The 18,997-nt window shown below is 35.3% G+C and overlaps 1 protein-coding gene across 1 annotated transcript in view; it reads left to right on the top strand.

Moving 5' to 3' along the window:
• The window catches only part of MAN2A1 (mannosidase alpha class 2A member 1), a 115,433-nt gene extending 97,117 nt beyond the window's left edge, over nt 1-18,316 (top strand). Inside the window, exons 20-22 of the mRNA XM_088531371.1 lie at nt 10,512-10,706; nt 14,781-14,891; nt 15,880-18,316. Of these exons, the coding sequence (XP_088387497.1) occupies nt 10,512-10,706; nt 14,781-14,891; nt 15,880-16,032 (459 nt within the window). The 3' untranslated portion in view covers nt 16,033-18,316. The remainder of the gene's footprint in view (nt 1-10,511; nt 10,707-14,780; nt 14,892-15,879) is intronic.
• The last annotated feature ends 681 nt before the right edge of the window (nt 18,317-18,997 follow it).

Here is an 18,997-nt window from a genome sequence, read left to right as displayed (position 1 = left end):
TTAGAATAGAGGCAAATTAAGCACCTGCCTTGGGGCTTATTTGCTTAATAAAAAGCTTTTCATATATATTTTCCAACTTATTTGGATAACACATTCAGGCATCATCACTGCGGCTGCCTTTTCTTATTAAAAGCTTCTTCCCGTCCTGCATGTTTTTTTTTTTCCTCTTTTTTTCTCATTGACATATTCTGTGCAGGTTGCTGGCATATTCAAAGACAAGAGCATGTTAAGCTACCTGTTAGAGTCAGAAGTGTTTGAGGTGTTTTGGGTGTCTGTGGTACCCAAAAGTGGTGAAGTTGGTGCAGTTGAAGAGGAACTGTTGATCTAACTGCTTTGATCTTGTAGCATAGCTTGCTCATCATCCAGAAGCAAAGCACTTTTAAGTATTGAGTAAAGATACATTGTTTTTCTCATGCTGCTTTAGAAGTTCAGTTTCCTCAGACTGATCCAGCACGCTGATTTTCAAAATAGATCTGTCAGGATATCGGTAACATTCCCTGCAATTCCCATGTAATTTTTTGTGTTGTATTAAAATAAGGAAAGGTAATACTCAGCTTTTCTCTCTGTTAAATATTTCTGTTAATATATGTAAGAATATATATTTTATTGCATTGTTACTCAGAGGGTAGTTCTTGTAATAGTTTAATAATAGCCTTATCAGAAGAATTGTGAAGAAATTATGCACTTTAAATCTGTAATGGCCTGCAAAGTGTAAGTCACACACTGACCTTAATTTTGTTGGAAAGATCTATTTGTAATTGACTTAAGGAGCCATAGGAATTACAGGAGAGACTTTTGCTTGCCTTGACTTTATCTTTGCCAGCACAAACTTTTTTCTAACATGTATTACAGATTATTTTATTCTCTGTCTTCTGAAAAACTTTCCCAGGGGTCAGGATATTTCTGCTCTTTGAGAAAATCCCCTGTAAACAATGAGACCATGAAGTCTAGGTTATTCAGTTCTTTAAGAATGAATTAAAATAAGTGTGTATCACTTTGGAGTAATTCCTGAGTTTTTGTTTGTTGATTTTGGCAATATCAATCAAAAATTTCTCTTCATTTAAATCTCTACAGTACCTTTTTTTCTTTTCCCACCCCCTGCTCTGCCCTGAACAGAACATTTAAATGGCAGGGATAAGCAACATGCATGTTTTCAGGCATATGATTGACCCATCCAGGAGGAAGGCAGAGTTTGTAATGATGGCTAGCATATTAAGATAGCCTGTATTCTTATAAGTCCTTAATCCTCATGTTTGCTGTTTGTTGGCTTTTGAATTTTAGCTGTATCTGGCCAATAATAACCATTTATGCTCATTTCACCTCTGTGTGTATGGCTTCAGGTTAATTTGCTTTGCAGATTTCTCTTCCTGTAAACTGAATACTACCAAAGGGTGAATTCAGTGAGTATCAAATATTATTCCTTAATATATGTTTTAATTGAGCTGCATACATAGTGTAAGAGCTAAGCAAATCTCATTTTGTGTTAAATTGTACTTATGCAATTCATTGTTACGTGTATCCTTCAGATACCTGTTGATATACTTTGATACAATTTCTGTATACATCTTTTGCTCCTACTACTAGATGTTCATCTTTGTCCTTGTAAGCATTGATAGTCACTGCATATCTTTTTGCTTTTTGCTTATATTCCAGGTAGTAGTTATGTATGCTTGCTAAGATATAAAAACAATTAACTGCTAATTAACTTGATGTCATAAAGAAGCAGAAACCCGTCATTTACTTACCTACCTCTATTTAGGAGCATTTTTAAGCCCACGTGTGACAGCCACTAATATTGTCAGTGTTTTTCTCTTAACAATGATAAAGATGTGTTGCAGAAAGGTGCTCCTTAAAGACACATTTGTTTCCCAGGTCCAGCCATGGGATACTGGTCAAAGCTGTAAGGAGCAAATATTTAGTAATAAGGCAGCAGCCACTCATTATAGATGGGTAATAATGAAATAGGTAGTAAAGAACCTTACTCTGACTTCTGGACTTGTATCTCAGGGGCTTCTTTTGTATATATGTCTCTACAGTGGCTTACTTTGCATTTTCTTAGTTTTTATTTGTCTTTATTTTGTGTACTTGTCTGCTGCTCTGCTTATACAGAGGTGTTAGGACAAGTACTACCCTCTGTTCGTGTGACTGGCCAAGTGCATGGTGTGTATGTGTGTGCTCATGTTCCCCTCTTGGGAATATATGTTCTGCCTTGCTCCTGCGTGGACACAGAATCGCAGCAGCCTCCCATCTGTAAGAGTGGGAGGGGAGGAGCCTCCTGGTCTTAGAGACCACAAAATTCAGCCTTAACATACTGTGAAGGAAAACCCGGGGCCCAAAGTCCACTGGATCCAACTGCCTCTCACAGTTAGAGTTGCTTCACTTGCAGCGTCAGTGCCAACCAAGAATCTACCAACAGTACAGAAACTCTAAGGTGATTGTAAAGCTACCTTGAACTAACTCAAAACCTTTTGGATGTTTTACAATGCATAAGAGTTTTTATTTCCTATAAAATGAGCCCTTAGGGACGCTTTTCACTTAGTATGGTAGAAACATGTCTCTTGTGTAATGCCTGCAAATGAATTGATAGAAAATAGCCCATTCCCAGAGGAGTTTTTTTCGTTTTGTGTGCTTTTCTGAATCTTCCTTTGTTGGTCTCTTTAACTGCTATCAAAAAAAGCTGAGCAATCCAGATCAGGATTTTCAATAAAGAACTGGAAACATATTGCCGAAACAATTTATGCTTTGATATGCAAAACTATAAAATAAGTGGTGAACATTTCAATGTTGACAAAATATATACATGAACTGTTCAGGCAGATCTGAATATATGTATATTTTTTTTCCAGGATATTTGTCCCAGGATATCAGGAAAGACTTTGATTCTCTCCTGTAACAGAGAATTACTTGGCTGCAGTATTCTTGTTTTTATAGCCTTATGATTTCAGGATAATTCTGTGTTCAGCAGTCATGTTTGCAGCTGGACTTGGGTTTCTGGCTGCAGTTTTGCCAGGTTTCTCTGAAAGAGATTACTGTAGAGGACTTGCTCCCTTAAAAAGGGTTCTCAGGCTTTCATAAGGAAGATAATTCTGCTGAGTATTCTTGTGCAGCTTCAGGATCTTAAAAGTGTTCTGAATCCTACTGCTCGGAGAAGATCTGGCCATCACCTTATTTCATTTATACTCAATCTTAGTGTCTGTCTATAATCACTAGCCAGTACGAAACTGCTTGAAGAGGTGAGATAGGGTTTTACTTGACAACAGGTTAAGTCAGCATTACTGTCTTGAGAGAATTATTCACCTAAGGATAAAAAGCTGTTACTATTATTAATGTTCCTGTTTATGAAAAATACTGGAAGTTTAGAGATTGAAGGACCTCTAAGTTATTTTCCAAAAAAAAAAAGTGACTTTGAGAATTTCATTGCTTCTGAAGGATAGAAGGAGAGATTTAAATGTTTTCAACTAGTAAGATTCTTTCTTCCACTCTGCCTCATTATCTAACTGGTATTTGTTTTACTGTGGCTATAAACGACACCATCTAGTAAATGTTTGTCTTTTCAAAAGCACCAAATCTTTTTACCTATGCGTGGTCTCTGACTCCAGAGATTGTTTTCCGATGAAAGGGATTCATGGTGTATTTTTATCTGGAGGATCTTCTACTGAAGGATTCATAATCTCAGAAACATTTTTGTGTTAGAATGTGTAATTAGCTGAATTTGAAGAAAATACATCTGCTTTCCATTGTGAAGAGCTAAGACTCAGGCAGTCTGGCACGTAAGGATTGCAGTTGAGTTGAAACGGTTTACTGCTTGGTGTCCGTGCAAGAATGCTTTACAATTTACTTACTTTCTATTTACGGACTTATCCTTCCTGAAGTGGTCAGTGCTCTAGACGATTAAGAATTTAAGGCTTTTGCCTTCAGAGAAGGGCATGTGTAGTGTAAAGTATAGTTACGTATCACCTGTACTGTAGAACAACATACTAACGTAGTCGTTGTCAGCCAATTATATTTCTCACTTAAAAACAGGCCAGCACAATATCACCCACCCAGGCTTCTTGCATGTAAGTACCATCTCCTTGAATATGCAAACACACTGTCAACCTTTAAATCTTTCAAGGAGATCTGTATTTTTGTTTGTTTTTTTTTTGGTTGGTTAGTTAGTTTGTTTGTTTGTTTGTTTTTGAAAGCTTTGAGTTTCTTGGCTGTCAACCTCAGTTTCTAGGTTATGATGGAGAGAGATTTAATAATGTTGCCATTCCCAGTTGTGAGACTAGACAAGCTCTGAGGAGTCATTTTACTCCTGAAATTAAGAGTTGTTAGTCCAGAATTGCCCATCCTCTGAGAGTGCTGCCAATTGGTTTTCTGAACCTGTGGTTGAAAAAGTTGAAAAACATATATTTTTGAGTCTTTTATTGCACAGCATAAGGAGTGAGCAACTGTCTTCCTTCAGAACTAGTTCAGACAATTTAGTATCAGAATATCTTGATCTACATTCCTTGTTTTAGCAGGCCAAGAATTTTATCTTTTTCCAGATTGTGTGAATGTCCCGAGATCCAAAATAATCATCCATGTTTCAGCATGTTTGATCAGATAGTTTGGATGCTGGTGGGCTTTTCGAGTTATAATTGAATTTCTTCTCTGACTAGGGCTGTTTTTCTTCATAACAGAAAACTGTCTAGAGGACTAAACTGTTGAGATTTATTGTTTGATGTTCATGTCTGCCCCAGTTTCCTATCCTTACTTATGTAGTGGAAACTTTAGACCGCTTGTACATGTTGAAAAGCTGATCGTTTCTCTATTAGCTCAATTAACATCCAATTATCAGCTGTTTCAGCTTTACTTTCTTCTGTACAGTGTTCTCCATTTTTTTCTCTCATTCTGTTACTAAATGATTTCTGAAGAGTCTTAATTAGTGTGCTTCCTTCCAATTAAGGAGCCATGGTCCTCAATTAAATTCTTAGTAGAGAACCTCTTCAGTCTTTTTATAATATGTTCTATTCTCCTTTTATCAATAAAACAATTTTCACTTGTGCCATATTCCTCTAGAGCATTCTTCATAGATGAAGCCATTTCTAGAACTTGTTCCAATTTGTCCCCTAAAGTTATATTGGAGTGACTTGGGTTTTTGTTTTTTTTTTTTAATGTTACTGTCGTTTGTTTCTCTTTGCTTGTTTTGTATTGTTGTTTTTTTTGCCAGAATTATCTTGCTTTCAATGATAGGGAAAGCTTCAGTGTGAAGATTTGTTTACATATTGCATAGTCATTCAAGGGGGTTACATTTCAACACAAAGGATTTGGAGTTGGAAACTAGCTGTATGAGTGTGCTACAAAGTAGTTTAAAAAAGAACTGTGTGCTCTGATTAGAGCTCATTAAGCTAACACTCAGCTATATCACTGGCATCTGTCAGAGTCTTGCATGGTGTTTGTAAGGTTGCCAGTAGAGCTTCATTCATGCTTTTAGTGCTAAACACTCTCACCAAAGTTGAGGAAATAATTCTTCTTTGAGAGAGAGGTACTTTAATTAGATGGAGGCTGTGTTTTCTGTCTTAGCAAGAGCAAGGTACTGCTGAAAGCCACCCACATAGTGAAACATACAGACTGACTGTTCTTCCAAACGTGGGGTCTATGCATTCACAACCTCTGCTTCTGTCTCTTGCTCTGATTCTTGCTTAAATTCTGCATTGCATGACTGTTGGGGGAGAGGCACTGTCTGGTCCTTCTTATGTCTGTGGCGTATGTAGGAGGAGAGCAGGATTTGAAACGTCTCTTCTGATTTTTCTGTATTAGCATGATCTTTGTAATGTTTGCAACAACTTGCTTTCTCATTTTGGGTTTTGTGGCAGCTTTTGACTTTGTCAAATTGCATGCCTCTAATACAATTATAGATATTCTACAGTTGTAGAATTAACTTCTCTGGAAGGGGATGATTGCATTTACTGTGTTAGTGCAGGCATCTAGAAATTGACTCTGTTCCAGACTTGAAAATACAAGTTTCAAGATAAAATCTCCACCTAAATCTTGGTACTCCTTTTCAAAGTTTGAATTTTGGATAATGCTCAAGTAATACACTTACATCTGTAAAAAGGTTGCAGATCTAAACACAGCAGGAGCAAAGATGTGTCTGAAGGGAATTGAATCACTCTTGATTCTCACATTTGCCAAGATCCTTCAAGACTATGCTACATCGCTTAGCTAGTTCCCCAACCTAAGAATTTAGGAGCCCTTTTTTGTAGTTCCACTATGGTTTCTCAGAGAATTTAATCTCTTCACCATTCAACCAAAAATGATTTCTTCCCACCATGCTTCTGCCTTGAGGTTACCAGTTTCGTTCAATATTCCTTGGTTATGATTTCTCTGCTGCAACAGACATTATTACATTTCTATATAAAATTATATATTTTTTTTCAAATCAGTTCTCTTTGCCTAGAGAAGACTTTGAACAATTAAGTCCTAGAAAAATGTCCTCACCCCCAGATGAGAATGAGGACTTACTTGATATTTTTACTATTTTCATGCGAGCCAAAATGCAAACTTGCCTGCATTTTTTTTCTGTATTTCTGAGATTTTTGCCTCTTAGAATCATGCTTGTGCTATGCTTAATGTATTTTTCTCTATAAAAAAACACAATTAACAGAAAGACTTCACTTCTGTTCATCTCACGTGACCTTGGTGTTGTCTTCTGAGGTTCCTGAAATTATATGTGTGTAGGTGAGTTATGTTTTTTTCAAGTGCTGTATTTGTAGGCATAAGGCTACAGTGGGTAGAAGTAGCTACTAAATGTTCGAGATGTCTTACAGTGCCATCCACAGTGCTAATTAACATGTAGATAAAAGTTTTAAAAGAAAAAAAAAGAGTTATTTCTTTGAATGTCCACCTTTCTTCCTCTTAGCTCCTTAATTCTAAAGACCCTCGAGTCAAGGGACACAGTGAGAGATATGCGGTCTGGACCTCTTATTTGCGCATTTAACAAACACATGGATCGTGTTTGTTAAGGGATGACGGAAGTGGGGGAAGAACATTATTAACTCAGATGGTGTTTAGACAGAGTCTGTCATCTTAAAGCGCGTGGAGATTATGTGTGCCCAGCGGGTTAAAAGTGCATATGAAGAATGAATCCAAGACAATTATAGTTGCTGAGCAGTAATTTTGTTTTCTCGTACTTCTTAAGTCACACTCTGGGTATTGGGAACCAAGTGCAAGGGCTTTTGAAAAATCTTTCATTTTGAATCTTGTAACCAGATGAATAGATTATTTGACAGACTCACAATATAATTTGTAACAAATTCTAGGAGAGCATTTTTAAGTTGGACAGGAAAAAAAATCAAAACTGAAGATAAAAATCCGTGACAACTTTAGAGCATTTATGGCAAGAGTGTAAATGCCCACTGTTCCTTTTGGGGTAAAACAGTGAATTATTTGAAGGAACATGTATATGAATGTTCCCACTGGGGGTAGGCATACAGAGAGTCATACAAACTGAAAGCTTGCTCTTACTTTACCTGGAAAAGCAGAAGATTTGCCTGTAAGTTTGCCTGTGATTGATGGTGCGCTATTGAGGTAATCAACGTTCAGACCAAGCGAAGAGTTGCAGGAGGGCTTAATGAGACCCAGTGAGCATGCAATAAAATAGCAGATGGGATAAATGTAAGGATGCACTTAAGGAGCAGTGCTATGCTTTGCAAGTATTGATTATTGCCGTTTTAGAAAATAATTTTCGAATCATAACAGATCTTTGAATATAGTGCCCTCAAAGCTTAGTAGCTACCAATGGGATATACTGTGTTAGTCATTATTAAGAAAGAGAAGTTAGAACAAAACAGAAATAACCATCTTGCATCAACTAAGTACTGGCATATTTTCACTTGCTATGCATTCATATGTGTTTCTTGCTAATGCAGCTATAAGTAAATACACATGCATGCATACACATCCAAAACTGGAATTTTAGTAACTTTATTATTATGGTCATTTGTTATGAACTGATAAATAATCTCCTCCTTTGCTTTACATATCTCAAATTTATTTTTAACTCTTGTATTGCCAGCTTATCATAAAATGCAAATTTAAATTTGGCAAAGCTTAAGGTATTACGTTTTCAGTAATTTAGCTCTGGAGAGTTTTCACTGGCAACCACTTAATTATAAATCAGTTTTTATTTGGTTAAACTATTTGGTTAAAGTAAACAAAAACAAGTATCTTCGCTCTTCCATCTTATCTTCGGTGACGTTTTAAAACTATATGTTCCTTAATAAAGTTGATCTATTTTCTGGCGTCTATGGTGTCAGAGTCCCTTGAGTCCATGCTACCCTATGTTGAAATTCAGCTGCTAAAAGCAATCTTTATGCGTTCAGAGAGACAGATAAAAAGGTGCAGTTGCTTCCAGAAGACCGTTTTAGAAGTAGATTTAAAAAAAGTGGGGGGAGTGGGGCAGGGAAAGAGAAGAGGATACATGTCAAATGAATCTGAAAAAAAAAAAGTAGGAAATGAAGGACAGAAAATAGATATAAAAGAAGCAGCTTACAAAGGACTATAAATGGATATCTGTGTTCAAATAGGTAATACTTGCTGAAGTAACAATTTACTATGGCCATTAGTCACTCCTTTCTCTAAACTACATTTATTTGCACAGTGAAGGAAGTAATATTTTCTACTTTTCTGACTTGATATTTTAATGTTAATTTTCTTTAGAAGTCTGTATGGCTGGTGTGGTCTGTAGATTTTCTTACAGAAAAGACTACAGGTGGGAAGAGGACAGAGTCATAAGCAATGGTGGAGTCATAACATTGCTTTATCAAGAGTTTTTTCAACTTTAAACAAATGGATGTTTCCAATGTTGTGAAAGATCTTCAGTCTAACATACGAAAGAGAATTTGCAGTATTGTTGCATTTAAATCTTAAATACTCTTCTAAATAACTTTGTTATATGAAAAACTCTGCATACGTTCATTCTTTCACCAGTGGGTTAGAATAATAAGCAGGTGAACATTTCAGGGTTTTGTGGTTTAACTGTTTATTTCATCTGTGTGTCACATTAGTTTATGAAAATTCAAAGGAAATTAGCAATAAAAAGGGCAATAAATATTTGCTGTGCACTAAGCAAATCCATAAATATGTAGATCAAAGATTTTAAGTGTGTTGAACAATTTATTTGAAATTTAAACTCATCTTGTGAAATATTTATTTGAAAATCTTGAGTCGCTTGCTTTTACATTGTGCTTTTGACCAAAGAACTCTCTGCAGAGGTCAGTTTAGATTATTTTTATATTATATTCTGACAGTGACATTTGTTCTGAACAGTTTTAGGTCTAGATAACAGAACTGTTACGTAGAAATTCTTCCATTTGTGGGAAAAGAGATAAAATGTGGACATTTGCCCACAGAGCTCTATTACATAGTACTGAATTTCATGTTACAGCTGAGCAGGACACTCTTCTCTGAAAGCAACAGTCACAGGAGTTTTTATTTTGGTCTCAGAAGTATCAAAACCACTTCTGCCAGCTCTGTTTCAAATTGTGCTACTAGGCATGATCATCAGGGCTCAAATGCCTTAACATGTACAGCTGCTCTTTTGAGGATATAGTAGTAAAGCTTACTTTTGTTTGATGAAGGTAGCATTTTTGCCCTAAGTCGTTTCCCCTTTGTTACCAAATGTACTAAAAATGATAGCTTGGTTTTACATGTGGAAAAGTGAAGAGCTTTATTGAATTGTTTTCTGGTTCACATTGTTCGGAGCTGTTTCAGTGACAGAAGCTGGTAGGATATATGCAGCATTTCAGAATACCCAGAACAAGGGGCTCTTTATGCTCTAATCTGTTTAGAAAAGCTGATATTTTTGAAAAGCATTCTGGTAACATTAAGAGGGAATTTTTTTTTTTCCTTCATTGAGGCACTAGATAAAGATTTAAGTCCCCAGCTCTGGGTCAGTTATCTGACTCTTCTGATCAGGTGCTCAAGAATTGCAGGTTAGTGAATGGGGAATTTGTCATTGTTTCTTAAAGTTTGTCAGATATGCTAAATTTCAATCAAGATATTTCAATCTGCACCCCTCCCCCAACCCTCGCAAAAGTCACCTTCTATTTTGCAGCACTTTCACTAACAAATTTCCAGCATTGTTGAAGACAAATAGGTTGAGGGCACAAAGGAAGAGGGAAGTAAGCAATGTTGATAAGCAACCCATTACACAGAGTTTTTCATTAAGAGGCTGGAGGTTAAGGATGTTTTCTAGGTTACATTTTTGGGTTATAACACTGACAACTGAGCAATGGTGCAAGTGGAGATACATTCCTAGGATCATTTTTGAAAGATGCAATCATGATTTGCAAAAGCAGTAGATATGTCATTCCTTGTACTGAAAAAGAGAATTAGGGAATGATCAGAACTTTCCAGAAGTAATTAAATAGTCTGTATATAAATTAAAATATTGTCTCAATAGAATCATATGTAAATGGTTTTAGAAATTTAGACATTTTGATGTGTTAACTTGAGTTTACAAATATTTTCTCTATGTTTTGCAGAATGAAGAGAAGTCATCAGTTAGTTTTCCCTCACTCCTTAGCCATATAACTTCTGCTTTCATAAATCATCCTGTAATTCCAATGACAATTTATGCAGATTCAGGTGTCCCTGAGATACTACATACTTTTTCCCCACTCATGTCATCCATGCCTTGTGACATGCACATAGTTAATCTGAGGACAATCCAGTCAAAGGTAAGTCAAATTATTATTTTAATGAAGAAGCATATTATACAGCTTATTAATATGGTCTAGTAAAATATTTTATTCATATTATATACAAAATTCAGAAATTACCTTCCTAAACTGCAGTGTAATGACTATGCTTTTATAATTATGTAAAGACTGAAGACCTGCTCTTCCATGCTGGTCATTTTTTGAGTGTCATGACAGCTCTTGAGTATACAGTACCAATTTGTGTACTTCAAAGGGCAAAATACAACTAGTTGTACACCTAAACCAGCATTATAGTTATTATATAAGAACAGTTATTCCCCACTGCAGAAATGCTCTGCATTGAATTTCTTGTATGTCAGAATCAACTTCTTAATTCTTTGCTCATTTCGTGTGTCTTTTTTCTGTCTCCTAAGAAGGAGTGCAAATGCCATAATTTTTATTAATTGACATAGTATATTTTTTACAGAACTGTAAACTTCATACTGCTTTACTTGTTGGAAATGATTTTTCAAGAGATTGCATAATTACAATTTCACAGAAAACTCATTCACAAAAAAGAGATATCAAATTAAAATAGAATGTTATTAAAATCTAAAGCAGAAACCAGAATGTTTCAGTGCGCTAATGCATAAATAAGGAAAAAAATGTAGGGGAATTCCTTGTTTCCATTTAATTTTCTCTCTCAGAGAGGAAAAACAATGCTACTTTTGTAAGATATATGATCCTGTCATAAAAGAATCCAATGTCTTGGGAAGATGAAAATTAAATACATTTTTTATATAAACCCGTTTTTTAAATGGGCTGACACTAATATTACCTACTGTAAATACACTGGGCCTCAGAGATACTGCTTATAAGACAGCATAGCATTTTTTTTTCTATGTAGGAGCTCAATGCGAAAACAGCCTTAAACTTTTCAAAGAGACCAAAATTGGATCAAGCCTTGGTAGCCGTTCTGAGAGAGGCAGTCAGAGATTTGATTGTTCAGTACTTGGGGAATTTTTGTCATGTGACATTGCTGTGAAATTTTACAGGATTAAGGATATTGTCATTTGTTGAAAACTGAGAAAATTGATAGACATTTTCATACAGTTATAACCAAGTTTGGAAAGTATACAGGATGTAAATTAGGTTCATGCTCAGATGTTCCGTTAGGCTTGCATACACTCAGTCTAATTTGGCTAGAGATGGTAGAAGAAGATAAAGGTTAGAGCAGATGCAGACATTATGGTAACTTGCTATGTCTTGCATCTTATTTTATAGTAAACTACAACAGCGTAATTCTTTACTCATAGCTGTTAGGTGCAAGATAGAGTCCTGGGAAGTCTAAGCAGTTGACTGCCATATCACAGATGTTTATCTTTGGCGAAGCTATATTCCTAAACATTTTGTTAATTATTTAATAACATCCTATTTTAAACATTCTGAATCTTAATTAGGATAATATTTAATTTTGAAAAAACTTAGGAGTTGAAATAGTCGTGCTGTCATTTGAAATTTATTATGCAGATGACTACAAGATAATTCCACTGGATATAGAGAAAGTGTTGATATCCTTGACTAGCTTGTCATTTCTAGCATCACTTTACCCCCAAGGGGAGTCAGGCTTTTGCAGTATGAATTTTAATACTTCATTAATCTGATGTTTAGGCAGACAGTATTATTTTTTTGTGCATAAAAATGTGTATTTTTAAGTGCAGTGTTTCCGCTGTATGTCATATCAATGTAGTTAAAACTAAGTCTGGTATCTCATAGTTGAAGACTGCAACTAATTTTGTTACTTCATTGCCATCTTATTTAACGTAGTAATGGTGCAACTGTCCCAGTAAATAATGTAGAAATTTTTCAACCCTCAAAGATATAAATTCACAGAATCTCAGAATGGTTGAGGTTGGAAGGGACCTCTAGAGACCATCTAGTCCAAGCCCCGTGCTCCAGCAGGGTCACCTAGAGCATGGGGCACAGGGTGGCAGCCAGGTGGGTTTGGAAGATCTCCAGAGAAGGAGACTCCACAACCTCTCTGGGCAGCCTGTTCTAGTGCTTTGGCACCCTCACAGGAAAGTCCTTCCTCATGTGGAGGTGGAATGTCAGTTTGTACCCATTATCCCTCATTCTGTTGCTGGCCATCATGGAGAAGAATTTGGCCCCGTCCTCCCTACATTTTCCCCACAGGTACTTGTACCTGTTGATAAGATCCTCTCTCAGTCTTCTCCAGGCTAAACAGGCCCAGCTCACTTAGTCTTTCCTCATAGGATAGATGCTCCAGGCCCTTAATCATCTTTGTTGCTATGCTGGACCCTCCTTAGAAGCTCCACGTCCCTCTTGTCCTGGGTAGCCCAGAACTGCACCCAATACTCCAGGTGCGGCCTCACCAGAGCTGAGCAGAGGGGCAGGATCCCCTCCCTCCACCTGCTGGCAACGCTCCTCCTGTTGCAGGCCAGGATCCCATGGGCCTTGTTGGCCACGAGGGCACATTGCTGACTCATGGTTAACCTGTTGTCAACCTGGGCTCCCAAATCCCTCTCCACGGAGCTGCTTTCCAGCAGGCCAACCCCTAATCTGTCCTGGTGCAGGAACCTCTCTGCCCAACTCTCCATCCTGTCCAGGTCCCTGTGAATGGCAGCGCAGCCCTCAGGAGTGTCGGCCACTCCTCCCAGTTTGGTGTCATCTGCAAACTTGCGCAGGGTGCACTCTCTCCCTTCATTCAAGGCATTGATGAATAAAATACTGTAAACCTGTTTAACTGTGTTGATGATGGGCACAATTCATGAAGAACTTGATATTAAGGTTATTTAACCATTTTGTTTGAGAAAGCCTTCTCATGACTTTGGAATGCTGCAAAGCTTTCACCAGCCACTGATTTATGCGCATATCTCATTTCAAGCCTAAATTTATTTGGGAACATTTTTAGAATTTTGAAACAGGGAACTTAAAAAAACTGAGATGTTAAGTTTATTAACTTTTTTTTTTTTTTTTAGCATCTCAATGAGTAACTGAATTTTCAGTACAATGAAACTGTGACAGTGTTTAAAGAAAGCTAGCTTTCATTCCGTGGTCTCCCTTAGTACAAGGAGATGAGTTTCGCTGTGAAGCGTATTTAATTAAGACATCTCTAATACCTTACAGTTCCAAGGGTTCCAAAGGAAAATAAAAAGCTTAATGCTTATTGACAAAGCTTGTGTTGAAAAACTGGCAGTTTTCTCGAAGATGTGATGTGAAAACAGCTTTTCCCTGGAGCAGTGGCTACTGCTTATAGAAAGAGCTGAGTACTTACAATGGAAACATGCAATATGATGAATAAATTCCTTTCTACTGCTTTTCCTGTGTGCTTGATTTCTTATCTCTTAATATGAAACAAACATTTAAATAGCTTCCCAGGCTGTTGCAGCATCGAACTTTTTCTGACGCACACATGAAAAAGTTGCTTGTTTTATTAGATATCACATTAATACCATACTGTACTAAATCAAGTTTAATCTTTTGGTCTAAACTTTACAGTTGAGGCTGTAGTTTACTGTATGATGCTATTTGAGGCTCGAGACCAACATATATTTTATCTACAAGCATAAAAATTATTTAATATTTTTATCTTAGTATATGGTTTTGTGTGGATTTTGAGTAAGATTTTTAGGGACTAGATATGCGGACTGAAAATTTGATAGAATATAGTCACTGTGAGTAATTAAAACTGGCTATTGGAATTACCACATGCTTTTTATTTTTGTTTTGTTTTTCCCTTGTAATTTATGTAAGAAACAAATTAATAAAACTACACTAAACAATTCAAGCTGCACTTAAATTCTGAGTCTGCACTAACATATATATCTATCAGACTTTGAACTCCCTGGTTAACAACTTGCCAGTTACTACAGAATACCAATCTATCTCTGAAGTCACTCTGCTGTTCAGTTCTTTTTATGTTTAGTCTTAAAACATTAAAAGAAATATGGCTCTTCAGTCTAGGCTGGACATGATTTGAGGCATAAGTGGCTTTATCACTGTAAAAGTTATAATTAGCTCATGAAGTCCTAGAATATTTTGCTTGTTATGCTGTATTATGAGTAACATTTTGTTTCTTTCATTTATTTGCAGGCAGATTTTGAGCCATCTGATGAAGCTGCTCTGATTCTTCACAGGAAGGGATTTGATTGTAGATTTTCAAACAAAGACATGGGTCTGTTCTGTTCTACTACTCAGGGAAAGGTATAGTGACATTTCGTGGATATTTTCCTGTGTATTTTTTGCAAAAAGATTGATACCAGTATAAAATTGTAGCTGAGGTCTTAGGAGTTATTTCTCAAGAGGGATAATTTCAAGATATTAGTATATTTAATATTATATATAATATTATAGTATATTATAATATGAGCATATTAGTTGCATTTATCTCAGAAGCTGAGTGTAAGGCTTGCCTTTGATAACGATAGAAAATTTCTTGTGTGTAAATCATCACGCAAGTATCAGCGCATAAATGTATATGCTGAAGTTCTTATCTTATTAGATATTATTTCAAGCAACTGATCAATATTCCTTAAATAATTTTCAAACAGTGTAGTGTAAGCAAGTTGATCAAAAAAAGGTTTGAATTACAAATTCTTCAGTGTCTGTAAAGTATTAACATATTCCAAAGTTATGTGACTGCTACTTTGAAAATTACCACTTACAGCATATCTTTGTCTACTGCTGGCTTGTATGGCCAACCTCACTGCAAATATCTGAGCACGTTGTACATGTCCTAGAATTGTGATGATATGTAACTCCTGATATTATGCAGATTTTTTTCTAGGTTAAAGGTTAAAGATCTTGGAGTAGTTAGTAGTGCTTTTGTAGGATTTTCAAATCTTGAAAGAGGTTTGGGATTTTCATTAACAGATGACTGTTGTGATTAGAAACTGGAAGAGTCTGAATCCAAATATTTCTATCATTATTTGTCCATTTATTGTTATCTTAATTTAGTTTCTTTGAAGTGTTAACAAGTGCAAGTGTTACAAGTTACAAGGCACTGCCTAAAGTTACTTTTTTTTCTAGTATATAGCATTTAAGAAATGCTATGGAGAAATATTTGTGATATCATTGGCGTAAGATCTGCTGTGTTATTGCCTGTAAGAAATGTACGATTTGCATGATTGCTAAAGATTAAAGTCGATTTTAAGGTATATGTTCTATTTTCTAAAAATATATTTTCTTCCAGATAAAGGTGCATAAACTATTTAACAAGTTCAGCGTAGAAAGTCTTACACCTACATCTTTATCTTTGATGCATTCACCTCCAGATGCTAGAAATATAAGTGAAATTAATATGAGTTCCATGGAGATAAATACCTTCCGGATTCGGCTAAGATGAAATCTGGCTTTAATACTCAGAGAAGAGGAATCTGTAATTGTATCGCCTCCACGTGCAATAAGAAGCACATTATTATTGTTCCAGCTTCTGGATACTGTGAGAAAAATTAGCATACATTCTATAGTTCTTTGACCAACACAGTGAAAAGCCATGTTGCAAGGAACATTTCTTTTTTTTTTTTTTTTTCATGGAATACCGACATCAGTATAAATTAATGCAACAAGTGAAGAAATTTTAAAGGATATTAACCTCTCAACAGATTAAATCTCAGGTTAAATGCTAACTAATAGTGTATCTGGTGTTCTTATTTTAGTTTTCATAGAAAGGGGATTGAATTTTAAACAAACTGTTTTGTTGATACTACATAAATATATGTACAAATAATTCAGCGTAGAAATGCCTGATGCAGCTTGGAATTAAAATTGAATAAAATATTCTTGGGTATTAGCTAATGTCCAAATATTTACAATCATTTATATTGTATAAATGACAATAATTTCAACTTATTCCACAATTCATTTCAACTTGTTCAACAGAAAAGAGATTTTTGAATTGTGGTAGAGTGAAAACTTGCAGTCCTTGTGATAAGTGATGGTAGATTTTAAGGCTCCTACCATTTGCTTGAGCTATGTAACTACAAAAACATGAATCTGCAAAACAATTTTGCGTTCAAAATGTTTAATATAACTCCCATTTTGTTACTTGACACACTGGGATATGTGCAATTATTCCATTATCATAAGTGATGAAAAATGTCAATAATTGTCATGAATACAAGATTTTTTACAAAATTCATTTGGATATTGATGTTCTCTGAAATGAGTTTTCTATTTCAAGATTATCATATCAAGATAAATGTGCCTTATTTTTTGATACGTCTTGTTACAATTTTGGTGTCTACATTAATGTTTTGGGGGAAGGGTAGTTTATATAATACTTAAACTGTGTATCTCCTATTTGATAATGCTGGCCACACTCTGATCTATGTCCTCCTGCACCAAGTTTGTGCTATCTTGTTCTGAACATTTTGACTATTTGAATGTATTAAAATGATGTCATATCACAAAAAAAAAAAAAAAAAAAACAAGAATTACTGTAAAACCTAAATTCAGCTGCTTTCAAGGAAATTGCAACTTGATGCAGAGATTTGATAGTGAGCAAGACATAGTTTGCAAACCCATCATGAGTCATGCTTTTGTGTCACAGATCATGGTGACCGGTGCATTCAGAATCATGTGCCTATATTTTAAACATAATTTCTCAAACTTACAACTTCACCTAACATTGCCACTGTTCACAGTACTAAAAAGTAGATTCTTACTCTTCCTGTTTTTTTTTTCACATATTGACTTCTTTCTCAACATATTTCACATTTATTGCTAAAGCCATCTGAGTGTGGAAAATATTTCCCTGTGTAGAACTACTGTTTACAATTGAAACATAAACATGTATTTGAATGTGATCCCCTTTACTGAGCTTTTTTTTTATTTTCATACTGCTTATTTTCACCTCTTGCTTAACTTTTACTTTTCCATATGTCACTCTTTAATAATAATGCATGAAAAGTCAACTGGTAAAAAGATGTGCTATTTTCATACTGCCAACAGTACTTAATTTGATCATTATCGTTCCACAGTGTATCAAATTACATCTTGTAGCTCCAGGCAATCATAAAGAAAATGACAGTAAAGTTTTAATTTCATGCTTTGTCATGGCTGGATCTCTATCAGGATTGCCTATGTCTCCCTACTTAACTCAATCTACTGTATGTTTTTGTAATTAATGGAATATTAGCAGGTTCTGGTGCAAGTTATGTCAAGAGCATAAAAACCACTAACCATAAATGGAAGAATCAGAGGGATCCAATAAACGGATGTTTTCATGCAATAAACATGTACTGTAAGTTTTCTTAGTTGTAGCGTTTGAAAAAAATACAGGTTTTTTTTTTGTTGTTGGAACCTACAGCTTGGTAAACTTGCCAACAGAAGATTCTAATAACATTTATTTTGTTGCATCTTAAGAATTAAAACACTTCGGAGACTTGTGTATGTTCTGTGCAAGACAGGTTTCAAAATTCTATTTTAAGTTTTGTTAAATAGAAAAGTAAAATTTTGATGCAATAAAATTTTGAAGTATTTTGCCTGTTGGAATTGCTTCCAAAAGATGTTTCAAGGAATTATAACATTTTAATTTATCATCAGCTGTACAATCATGATGCCTGAATTTTCCTTAACCAGCAGATTTATTCTGTTCTGTTGCTCTGCCTCATATTTTTCTTCCTTTTTTTTTTTTTTTTTTTTTTTTTTTCCCAACAACAGAACAGTTCGGGGCCCTGACCTAAAACCTTTAACTAAGTTAAGACTCCAAAGTTTGATAAGAGATTTTACCGTAATTGGTTCAGGATGTGCCATTGATGCTTTTCACGGCGGCTATTGTGAATTCTAACTTATATTAAGATATGTCACATTCTTGTTTTTCAGTGCATTTGCCATCTAATTTCATCATATTCTTTACTTTTTTTCTGTTTTTATAGCTGCTGGGTTTTAACTACTGGTTAAGAGAACCAAGCATCTTACTTTCAACCAATATTGTTTTAAAGACAATGCTGTGTAAGAAATGGTATAAAACTTTGTAATTACTCTTCATATCAGAGTTGTACCTGTACTAAGATTTTTTTACATTCCTTTATCTGAAATGTCTTTGTTTTTTCTTGCTCATATTGTCTCTGAAACCAATTGATTTAAATTGAAGGTTTTTGATATTTTCTCTTGGAAGGTTTTATATCTTATGGGGATATGTAATATAAGACCTCTAATAAAAGATGATCTTATTGTGAGATGTGTTCAGTGTCATCAATGCCTTTGCATTAGCTAACTTAAAAACAAAGAAATAATAATAAAAAAAAACCAGCAAGCATGATTTCTTTAAGAATTTTGATGTATCGGTAATATTTGGGGGTAAGAAT

This window comes from Tinamus guttatus, unplaced genomic scaffold (assembly GCF_059628265.1).
Source record: "Tinamus guttatus ecotype Peru unplaced genomic scaffold, ASM5962826v1 Tinamus_guttatus_pri_ptg000411l, whole genome shotgun sequence".
In the NCBI taxonomy this organism is placed as follows: Eukaryota; Metazoa; Chordata; class Aves; order Tinamiformes; family Tinamidae; genus Tinamus; species Tinamus guttatus.
The sequence above is the reverse complement of the archived record's forward strand: the minus strand, read 5'-3'. Positions and strand labels throughout refer to the sequence as shown.